The sequence below is a fragment of the Chrysemys picta genome, chromosome 21 (assembly GCF_011386835.1).
Source record: "Chrysemys picta bellii isolate R12L10 chromosome 21, ASM1138683v2, whole genome shotgun sequence".
Classification (NCBI taxonomy): Eukaryota; Metazoa; Chordata; order Testudines; family Emydidae; genus Chrysemys; species Chrysemys picta.
In genome coordinates this window covers 4,070,362-4,082,446 of record NC_088811.1, presented here as the reverse complement: position 1 = coordinate 4,082,446, position 12,085 = coordinate 4,070,362, and the positions used below count along the sequence as shown (strand labels likewise).

The 12,085-nt window shown below is 41.4% G+C and overlaps 1 protein-coding gene across 14 annotated transcripts in view; it reads left to right on the top strand.

The window, feature by feature from the left end:
- Positions 1-12,085, top strand: part of PRDM16 (PR/SET domain 16) — a 453,301-nt gene that overhangs the window by 379,976 nt on the left and 61,240 nt on the right. For all 14 annotated transcript variants that reach the window (XM_065575146.1, XM_042854065.2, XM_042854064.2 and 11 more), the window contains one exon: positions 6,581-6,715. In XM_065575146.1, coding sequence (XP_065431218.1) covers positions 6,581-6,715 — 135 coding nt within the window. The remainder of the gene's footprint in view (positions 1-6,580; positions 6,716-12,085) is intronic.

Sequence of the window (12,085 nt, the reverse complement as noted above, 5' to 3'; positions counted from 1 at the left end):
AGGTAAATTCAATTTTTGACTTGTGTCTAAGAAAGCAGTGGAGAAATCCATGACAATAAAATGGATAGACGGGAAGAAATGGGAAGTTGATCAGAGAAAGAGATTGCAGAGGGATCATACGTATTTTTATTTATTCTGATTAATATTACAATATGGCCCAAAGGCCTTAATCTGGATCAAAGCCTTTTTGTGCTAAGTGACCTACAGCACATACAAAGTCATGGTCCCTGCTTTGAAGAGCTTATGCTCTAATTTAAGAGAGAGGTAGATCTGGATATAGTCAAGACATATGTTCCTCTTTCCCTATGAACTCTGCTTTGTGGGCAGTGGTATACTGTTTTGGACAGTAAGATATGCAAGGAAGAATGCAGTTAATGTAGTCCTGACACTGAGTGAAATATCCATAAATTATCTCTTTTGACCTTTTGTGAAAGATTTGTCAATTTCTAGTCACAGGTGATTTTTTACAGAGAGTGCTGATTAATTCAGTTAACCATGGGCCAAATTCCCTCTCAAGCACACCTGTGCAACTTCACTGGCATAAAAGTGGTTGTTAGAGTGTAAAACAAAAGGCAGAATTTGGTCTGTTAGATTTAAACTCAGTTATTTCAGATTCACTTGTTAAGTACAAACGCGACTTTTACATTTTTCTGTATCATTCCGTTTGCTGCTGCTGAATATACAATACAAGACACCTAAGGCTGGACCATCAAGCAAACCTGAGCCTGCTCAGAAAAAAAGGGACCTCTTGGGGCACTCGTGCTTTGTAAATTTGTGAAGCGTTTGCCAACATCGATAAGTAAAAGCCCATGCCATTTAGAGAGGAAGGGTGGTCTTGTGGTTAAAGAGAGAGCTGAATTCAATTCCTGGCTCTCCCACAGACTCCCTGTGGCTTAATCTCTGCGTGCCACAATTCTACATCTTTAAAATACAGATAGGAATACTTCAACCTTCCCACGCTTTGTCTGTCTTTTCTATTTCGATTGTGAGTTCTCTGGGGCATGGACTGTCTCTCACTATGTGTCTGTACAATGCCTAGCACAAAGTGGCCTTGATCTTGGTTGGGAGCTCCAGATGCTACTGTAATACAATTCATAATAATTTAACATGACACACAGATAGAATTGCCGCTTAGTCCATCCAAAATCACTAGTCACTTTTAAAAATGTTGGGCAGTGTCTTTAACTGATTTGGAAACAGTTGATGCTACAAATTAGCAAGCACTAAGTTTATGATTGTCTTTCAACATAAACGGATAGAAAACTAGGTGTGCTTTAGGGGGTATTTTAAACATCTCTCTCTACATGTGTGTTCAGCACAAAAAAAACAGGACACCGCTCAGGTAGTGGGGGACTACTTGCCAATTTTTTTCTTATAGAGCATCAAAAAAGGATGTGGGTGTTTATAAATGGTATCTTTTGAGGTGTTAGCCACAGTGTACTGGATTTAGTTAAGAATGCGTACATCATGGAGTTGGCTGTGAAGTACAGTACTTTATTTCAATAAGTAGTTGGTTCTGCCTATCTTTCTGTGACGTCAGAACATCACCCTTTATAGGCAATTCACAGCATGGGGCATTTGAAGCTTGTCAGACAAATACAGAAGCATTGAAATATTTACATCAAAAAGTCAACATTTGCCAATAAATGGTATCTGAGATATTGCAGTTATTTCTCTTCCATATATGGGGGAAACTGTATGGTAAGTTTTGGCAAATACTGATATCTTAATATAGAAACTAGTGTTTAAATGTCAGATTTTCACAACCAGCCTCGTGTGCATGTGTGTGTTGTTCTGCTGTGTCATTTTTGCATCCCCACTAAATTGCAGGCAAGTATGGTAATTACACAACTAACTACCTCTTTATGCCTTCAGATCAGGTAGTTAAACCTATAACCACTAACATTTTCACCTCCTATTAATTGTAGGCACAGAAAAAAGTGCTAATGCAATTATTTACTAGAGAAAAGTTGCTCCTTGAAAAAACTGGAGGCCACATTGACTCTAAATACAATTAATTGGGTTAGCTGTTTTAAAACAAATTAGTTAATTATTATCCATGCCTGTTAAATTTGCTTTGTACCCAACCCTTATGAACTCTTCCTGTTCTAAACAACTATGAGGGGCAATATCCCACCACAGCAAAGGAACAAAATTCAGACTCAGCTTTCACTGTTGCACCAAAATGTAGCACACATGAAATGTAGCACTCTTAAATGAGTCCAGGCTGCTACCATATCTAGAGCCAAACTAAAGGTGGTAGTGAAAGTCCTACCTCTGAATATGGAAGGTATTCTGGAGTACATTTAGCTCCTTAATGCTCCTTATTTATATTATGGCAATGTGTACAGGCCCCAACTAGGATCAAGGCCTTATTGGGTAAGGCACTGGACACACCCAAAGTAAGAGATTCAGATCACACAGGAAGACAATGACAGAGCCAGAAATTGATCCTGGATCTACAGAATCCCAGTCCAGTGCCTTAGTCACAGGCGATTTCACGCCCACAGTCTGGGGGTTTGTCTACACCATGCATTAGTTCATACTAGAGATGTATAAATTCTGTTGTGCAGTAACTGGCCCATGTGGACCCTGCTGGCACACGTTAAAAGTTCCCTAGTGCATGTTCCTGTAGTCCCATTTTGAACAGCCCTACATTAATGTGCACTAGGGAACTTTTAGTGCATGCCAGCAGGCTCCACCCAGGCCACCGAGTGCACAACACACTAGCATGCACTAGAATTCACATCCCTCTAGCATGGACTAATGCCCCATGTAGGCAAGCCTTGAGTGTGCTGATAGAGTCTCCATTAAAGAGAAGTGCTAACAATAATTTTCCTCCTTTTCAGGTGTGTTTGCTGTACGTTCATAAACTGTATTCATTTCTTACAAAACTGCCCCAGCACGAGGGTGGCCACACAGGCATTCCCAGAATACTAGAAGTCCTGGTACTTCCAGGAAGAGTGAGGGCCTGCCCCCACCAGTGTGAGCCATGCCACTTTTCAAAATGGCATCTCCCATCTCATACCGGACAAAAGCTTGTCCAGTTTTGTCTCAGTACCGGCCGCAGGACAAAAGCAAAAGCTTAGAAAAGCAAAACTCTCCAGCTTAAAACAGGACGAATGGCCTGCCTACCAACCCCGTGCACAGGCCCTGTATCTGCCAACTATCTCACCCTGCAACAGGAAGCTGTTTTTATTTTCAGTGCCCTGATTAAAACCAGAGAAACACACGTTGTGATACAGTCAGGGCCGGCTCCAGCATTTCTGACACCCCAACCAAAAAAAAAAAAAAAAAGCCGCGATCGGCGGCGGCAGTTCAGCGGCAGGTCCTTCGCTCCTAGAGGGAGTGAGGGACCTGCAGCCCCCAAATTGCCGCAGGTGCCGCCCCTCTCCCTTGGCCGCCCCAAGCACCTGCTTGTTAAGCTGGTGCCTGGAGCCGGCCCTGGATACAGTAAAGTATTGGACAGAACATAGTTCGGTGGTGTTGCTGGGTCGCTGTTCATATCAGCTCAGTTTATTTACAGGTTGGAGGAGTGTGTGAAAAACGAGGGTTTCAGTTCTCAGAGTTTCGCATAAATATTTTTTCCGGTTTTGGTTCATGAGATTTCACGCCCCCAGAGTTTCAATTTGGGCTTGAAAGCTCAAACCAGTGAGCTTCATGTGATTTTTAGCCAGGCTAGGCTTCATTCTGAAACACAAGGTCTCAATGGTTCATGAGTTGAGTCTTTCAGCAAATTTGAGCTGAGTTCTGGGTTCGACCAGCACTCGCTGAAGTGTCTATCCCCAGCCCTCAGAGAGTGCAAAAAGAAAGCTTATATTTTAGATCATGCTGGTAGTCCTGGACATTGCTATCTTGTTTGACAGTATCTCTTCAGCGTTTGACCTCATTCAGATTATCACTACTATAATGTACATTCCACCTTGACAATGTCGTGAAGATTGGGGGATGCTGCCGGATGCTACTTGATAAGCTAATTAAAAGCTTCTGCACCGTGTTTAATTCAGCAACTGAACATCAAACATACATCATGATTTTGTTACCCAGAGTATTTTTATTATTGCAGTTAGGACAAGTCGGGTCCATGGTGACAAATGCATTCCTTTCCCAGGAGAACTGCCTCCTTTTTAAAAAAACTTTCCAAACTTTTTCTGTTTGAGTTATATCCTCATTTCATCTCTTATCTTTTAATATAAATCTTTTGTCTATGGGAGTTTGATTACTCATTACTTTGATATATAAGCATTAATCTAACCAGTCATGGCACTTTCTGGTAGGCTAAGGGTTAATTATCATTTTTTGACAGTTAGTTTCAGACTTTCACTGTGGAAACATTGTATGTGGCTGGACCAGAATCTGTGAATATTCTTCTGTGAGGCAGACCCTGCCAAAGTAGTTCACACCTTTGTAACCTCAAGGCTAGTTTATTTCAGTTCATTCTATTTAGCGCAACACTTGAAGTCCATCCAGATGCTTCAGCTAGTGCAAAATGCAGCAGCTCATCTCTTGAAGGTGCCATGCTGGTCTGAATGTTTGAAACCCCAGTGCTTCTCGCTCTGAACTGTTTGCCTCTCTATGGTTACAATCTGTAAGGCCCTTTATGGTCTAGGACCCAGTTAAATTGGAGATCTCAGTTTCTGTATCCTGTTGTAGGAAATTAGATTATCTAGAGCCTGCGAGGATGTGTGTACTTTTTCTTTACAATTATTTCAGGAAGCCGGGCTGGAGTGGAGTTTCCGAGGGGAGGCTGTACAGTGATCCAGAGAGAGAGTAGCTACAGGGATGATCGTGTGTTCCTTATTACAAGCAGGGATGGTAGCACCACACTATTATTAAGCTTGCCTGATATTTCCCATTATTGGGACCCTTTTTTTAGTTGCTTATAACTACAACCATTTGGGCTGAAATTTTTCATACTGGGTGACTGACTCAGGCTGAATGTTTTTTGAAATTTTCAGCCTCAGACAGGTCAGCCATTTCCAAGAAGGAGGCCAGGGAAGAAAAATATGTTGTTTTGCCTGTGTTTAAAAAAAAAAAAAATGTTGACCTTTCCTAAAGCTCTAACATCCTCGGCTTTGAAGCAGAAACTTGAAATTTGGTAAGAGAGTGGTGGTCTTTGTGTCAGGGATGTGCTTTTTACATTTTGCATGAAAATCTGCCACCCCGGCTGCTGGTCACATTGGGTGAGTGAGCCAGAACATGCTGGAGGGGAGAGGGGCCTCTGGCTCGCTCAGCCCCTGTCCCCAGCAGCCAAACCCAGGCAGGGAGCAGGCGGCTGCTGCCTCCCAGCCAGGCTGTCTCAAGCAGAAGTGGCTCCATCCCACTCCCTGCCTGGCTGCTGGGGAGAGCGGCTGAACGCACCATGGGGAGGTGCAGGGAGAGATGGACCGACCCCTCCTACCCTACCCCACACACACAAGTAACATGAGGCGGGGAGAGTGCAGCAGCCCCCGGTGGGGGGTGGGGGTGGGCAGAGGACACATGGGACAATCATGTCTCCTCCCCTTTAGATTGTGGGCCCCTACCCCCCAAGTATGGGGAGGCACCAGTTGTGTAGGGCTGAGTAGGACTTTCCTTGCAATTACTGCTCTGGACTGCTGCAGGCCAGAGCTGGGGCCACAACCAGGCACCAAAACTGAGAGCAAGAAGTTTGTCTCTCCTGTGCTGTCAATGACCTGGACCTAGGCAGCATGGAGGAGGAAGCTACCTGATTTCAACACAGAGGGGACAAAAGCTAGACCTGCAGGAGTTGGGGGAGTCATTTGGGACTATGAACAGGGAGGTGGAGGAAGACTGGGAACTGGAGTTGTGAAGGAGTCTGGGACTGGCTTGGAAAGGAGACTGGGAATAGGAACTAGTGGGGAAGGGTGACAGAGATTGGTGGGAGGGGAGATAGTTCTGATTTGTTTTTGCAGGACTGAATTTCTGTTTTTATTTACGGTAGCAAGTACTGTGTTCTTTTTTGAACTTAATAATAGAAACAGATAACGTGGAGATGGAGCCATATAAGTACCTAGATAGTTAATAGAAAGCAGTTTAGAAAAGGTGGCCAGTTTAGTTGTAATAGATATATGGCTACTGGAGCTCTATTTTCCCTGCTCATTATGGATGTGATCATGTGCCCCTTGACTCAATGGAGGTTCTTGACCGGGACTTAAGCAGCTTTGTAATTCAGTTGATGTTATTCTGTTTGTACAGGTCTGTCGCATCTTACGTGCATTTAACATGCGCGATTTCAGCTTTACACGGTCGGCAAAAACAAAAAAAAGAAAAATAATAATTTTAATACTATACTTGTAGTGTGGGCGATTCCGCCCGCCATTCAACTCAATGTAATTTTGACTATACGCGGTTTTCGCTTTACGTGCTAATCGCGGAACAGAACCCCCATGTAAGATGAGACTCACCTGCATATCTTTATTAGTCATGTAGACTAACAAGCTGTTTCTCTAGCTTTACTTCTTGTTTTGGGGCCCTGCAATGCAAATAATTATAAAAGTACATTTCTCACTCGAGATGAAATGATAAATATGGACATCAACAAGTGAAAAATATTCTTCCACCTCCTCTTCTTCTTCAGATCGCTGATGACCTGGGAAATGAGAAATTCTGTGCTGATGCTAATCAGACTGGAGCTGGAAATTGGCTGAAATACATCCGAGTGGCCTGTTCCTGTGATGAACAAAATCTAGCTGTATGTCCCGTTAATGACCAGGTATGCTTCTGCTCAGTTGAGCCATCACAATGTGCTTTTTTATAGCTTTGGCAATTATCAGGTTGCTACCGTCAACTGATCACTTGAACAAATACAGGTTTGCTTTGTATTTAGGGGAAAAGCAAAACATCATCATGTGAAAATTCAGAGGATATATTTACTGGATTCAGTTGAGATAATAGCCCTTAAATCGGTATGCTTTTCTGAACGTCTCTGGTCTGGGAATCAAACTTGAACAAGACGAATTTAGGCTTTCTCCTGAGGTTTGTAGTGTTTCTGGAGTTAGGGCCATACGACAGGAACAGACTTTCACCTGCTATTTTTTCTCCACTCTCTTTGAATTTTAAGCTAATATGTGGTTCACATTTTATTTTAGGTGAACTAGCTCTCCACTCCCTACATATACTTAGGCACGGAAAGATTAGATCTTCATCAGTAAATATCAGTAAACGTCAATTTCACTGCATACACACAAACCAACAAAAAATACATTTCCATCAATAATAATTGAAATTTACAGATAGGCACAGTCAGAAAAATGCTGCTTGAGAACTTATTAGAGTCAGAATCCAGCAATTTGGACTTTTGAATTAGGTTTGTTACAAATAGACTAGCAATTTAAGCGTAAAAACAAGTATGATCTGTTTTGTTTTGACATGTGATGATGTTTTAACAGTTTATAAAGCTTTAACTTTTTGAATCTTAATGTCCACTGTCATGAAATACTAATTTTTCTTTCCACACACACAATTTTACACAACTCTGAAAATTTCAATTGATAAAAATCTAAAAAGTCCAAACATTGATATTTTTTTTCTGTATCAGCTGCTTATTCTCTTGCCCCACACCCACTCCCTGCTGCCCACACACAAACAGGGCCGGTGCAACCCATTAGGCGACCTAGGCGGTTGCCTAGGGCACTACAATTTGGGGGGCGGCGACCGTGGCAGTATTTCGGCGGCGGGACCTTCCGCTGCCTCTGTGGGGGGCGGCATTTCAGGGCGGGACCTTCCGCAAAGCTGGCAGCGCTCCTGAACATAAACACACACTAGCCATAATATTCTGTTTGTGACATCACACTTGGTTATTGTGGAGATAATGATGGCATCACAGAGAAAGTATTATGGCTCTGCTTGAGGAATAAGCAGCATGAGCGGATAAACTGAAACAAAGTTCCTTTTTAGTGCACATGCAGATATTCATACCAGTAAAATCTGAAAGAAGCAAATAATCAGATAGCCAGGCAGTGTCTGTCTGTCTGACAGGATACAGACACAGAACTGCTCCTAAATGGTGAGCCTGGTTCTCCTCTGTCCTGTATTTTGTGTAATTTTTTTATACCTGTGCAAAGTGGGTGTAAAAATGCACCCTTCTTTTTTGGTAACATTTTACACAGTCATAAAGATCGCACAAGGTGCAAGGCAGTGGAGAATCAGGCCCTAAGTGTGTTTTTTCCCAACAAAATGTTTTGCACATTGTGTCAGCTCTTTAGGGAATTAAGGCTGCTGTCTGGTTGAAAAGGTGGTTTGAGTAACTCAGGTTGCTTTACGCCACATCACAAGCAAATAATATCCGAGAGGAATCAATTTGTAAGAGTTTTTAAGGGGGCTTGTTTGTTCCTGAAGTGACTGTCTCTGGTAGCAGATTGCTATACACTGGGACTTGAACAGAATTTATTCAATTTAAAAGTTTGTCCATAAGGTTGCACAATGTAGGACAACATGGAGATGATGGGGAAATGAGGCTGGAGCCATTTCGTTTTCAAGACGACATGTTTCCAGTTTCAATGGCTGCAGTTTTCTTTTGTTTATTTTTATCCTTCTCTTGCACCATTCAGACTTGGAGAGTGTTGGTAATAGAGCCCTCACGGGGATGTTATCTCTTCTTTGTGTCAGACTCAAGAAAATGACACACGTTTCTCTTTCCACTTTTTCTGCAAATGCTGCAAGAGGAACCTAATTACAATCAGCAGATTATCTCCAGGTTTTTTTGGAATCCAAGACAAAGGCTTATATACTCCAATCCAGAGTCACGATAATTTAGCAAAATTTGTAGAACACCAGCACTTTGGCTGAATCCAAGTGGCTGAGTGGGATGTCCGTTCAGCAGCTCTGATCTTTTTCAGGACACAAGCATTGTCAGCAAGCTGAAACCTGAATTCTCTTGATTAAAAAATAAATGAATGAATGGAGATCAATGCTGGTAGTTCATCGCAGTTCGAACAGTAGAAAGTGCATGCTGTACACTGACAGTGATGGATAGGAAGTCTGCTCCCAAGCTGTGAACTAAGTTTTTGTCTGTATTTAAATGGGGGGGGGGAATGGTTTTGGGGACTGTTGAGAGAGGAATAGAAACCTAATAGGCATGGTGTGGAGATTTCTGTGGCACGCTCTCCTTGAGGAGGAGATGTTACAAGGAATTAATATGATTTTTATAATGATATTCCCAAAAGCTCAGTCATCTTCCCTCCTAGACAGATGACAAAGTGTTGTGAGGATTAATTAGCTAGTTTTTGTAAAGCGCTTGGAAGATTAAAAAATTGAAATGGGTACATGAGGAACATTTAGATCTGGGGATTTAGAAGACCTCAAATTGAGTAAAGTTCAGGTCCAGAATGTTGATTCAGGCCTATCTCAATGAGAAGTGCAATACCAATATTATTACTACCTAGCATTGTCGATAGGCATTTGGAGGCATAAAAGGATGAACCGTGAGGGAGAATATATTTCTAACATGCGTGTCACTAAGGAAGACATTACAAGAATCTCTTTAGTAGAAATGGAAGCCAAAATATTGCTCTGAGTGTGACGTAGAGATGGGCACGCCCGTTCATATCAAATGAGAATTGACCTGAACTTTTCACACAACGCTTGACCCAGTCCAAAATCCAAACTTGGTGAAGTTTTAAATATTTCCATAAACGTTTTCTCCTTCGTATTTTAACAGGCTCCTACAGAGCTTGACTTTGGAGATGAGTGGAAATGGGAAAGCCAAAATACTGCAATATTTGTAGTCTGATTCCTAGACCGACAGATTCTGGATGAGCTTTCGGATAAAAGCATCCGAACTTTGGTTGCTTATATAAAATGAACTCCTGATTGCTGGGATGTCCATCCACCACTCATCACGGACCCTCTTGAAACAAGGACCCTTCTAACCAAGAGCCTTACATTTACCATCAACTCCATGCCTCACATCAAAAGCTGCTCTATCCTCTATGCATTCTGTAGCACATGGAGCTGAATTCCATATCTCAGTTTCAGAGAGTGACAGGATAAATATCATAGGAGCCATTATGTTTCCCCTTACCTATAACCTAGACCTTTACAGTCCTTCATTCTGTGCAGATTATACAGGTCTCCAGGCAGGCTACAAATGGCCTGATTTCCTTTTAGTGCATCCCACAGATTATTTGAGCTCAGCCTATTACACTAAGTCATATCTTTGGGACTCCCAATAGATTTAGCAGCTCCAGTGCAATTGGATACACAGTCTAATACCTTCTGGCACCACCTTATACCTTACTAGCCCTGTCTCCAGTTAGTTGTGTTCACTCCCTGCCTTAAGAAATGTAGTTTCACCCAACGGTCTATTCAAGCAACTCTACTTCTATAACCCCTGCTGTTGCCAAAAAGGTCCTTTACCAGGAATTTGAAAAAGCCATTTGCAGTTTTTGAATTAACCAGTGTAGCCACTGTAATAAATACAAACAACCCAGGGGAATCATTGGAGCAGGATAAGGACCTTCCAAGTTTGGGCTCCTTGTAAGGATATTTTAGACTAAATAAAAGAGAGTAGAAATATGCCAATTTGATGTTAATGTACATTTTTTTTTCTGTTTGAAATATTAACCTTTAGACTACTGGCCTTTTCTAAGCATGCCAGGTTAATGGTTTGATTGAGAGCAATGTGTATATATTTTGCCAACAGCTAGAGGGCTAAATGATTATTTGTATCCCATTTGATTTTAAGACCAATTAATTGCATTTCTTTTCCTTCATCTGGAGCTTCTTGGTTGTGCACAGTTTCAAAGTACATAGCAGTCTGATTAGAAAGAACTTCTGTATTGCACTCACATCAGACCTGGTTTCTCTACCTTCTGTTACATTCTAGCCATTTCCTGTGTATTTGCTTTATTATAAATTCACTAAAACATACATCAAAAAAGATAGCAAAATGGTTATTCAAGAAGAGGGAAATAAAAAGGCCCCCAAATGTAACTAGATGGTAGGCATTTCAAAGTGTTTTCTCCCTCCAGCCTCTTTCCTGAAGCAATGAAGACTTTTAGGTCAAGCCAGCTGGTAGGAATAAAAAGGCCCAGTGTACAAAGTGCAGCAGACAATGGTGATTGATAACCAGAAGTCCCAGACACTTATGTGAAAAAATCCTAGGCATAACAACATCGAGGTCAGGATGTACTTTTTCTCAAGCCGCTCATTATGACAATCTGTGGGCAGCAATATGCCTTACAATATTTGGGATAATCAGCAGCGCATTGAAATCCTTGTAGGCTTTATTATCATTATTATTATCAATTTTAACATTTACATGGGGGAAATACCAGTAAGCGTGTCCATGCTGGATTAATATTATTACTTTCCCCCTTCTCGTTCTCCACACCATCTTAGAAACAAAATGCAAACACAATTTTCTTTTCTTGGAAAAATTCAAACTATTGCCATTATCTAAGTGTGACTCTGTTTTGCTAGTGAATAGTCTGGCCTGAAGAGTTTCAATACATACAAATAGGTCTAGGATTTGCACCTGACGTTGTTTTAATATTGGGGGGCGGGGAAACAGGAATATGAAATGAAGAAGTAACAGAAAAGAAAAAAATTACAAACCTGCCTCTCAGGGCTGAAGTATCAATCTCCGTTAATGTGAAAATATCCAGAAGCCAATTCCTGCTCCCAGTGAATTGAACGGGAGTAGGGTCAAATCATTGCAACAAGCCAAAGTTGTCTTTTGGATGAGAAGAACATTTTATATTTTGAGCCAATTTAAGGTTCCTAGTCACTGTACACTCACTAGACACCAAAATCCAGGTTTAGGAATTTCTAATCCTACCGATCAGAACCATTAGGGTAATAAGGAGCAAAATAATGAAGAGACACTCTAGACTTTCAAGTGCATTTTACATTACATTGTGGTTAGTTGAAGCCTCTATAGTTACACCCTCATTTATACTGATGGGGAAAATCATATTTCACTCTTCACTCTGCCTTTTTTTGCTGATACTTATTAGAATTCAGTGTAAATAAAATAATAATTAACATTCAGATAAGGTTTGATCTTGCAATGCTTATGCTCATGGGTAATTCTATGCATGTGAGCAGCATTACTCATATGCATATATGTTTGTAGTGTTGG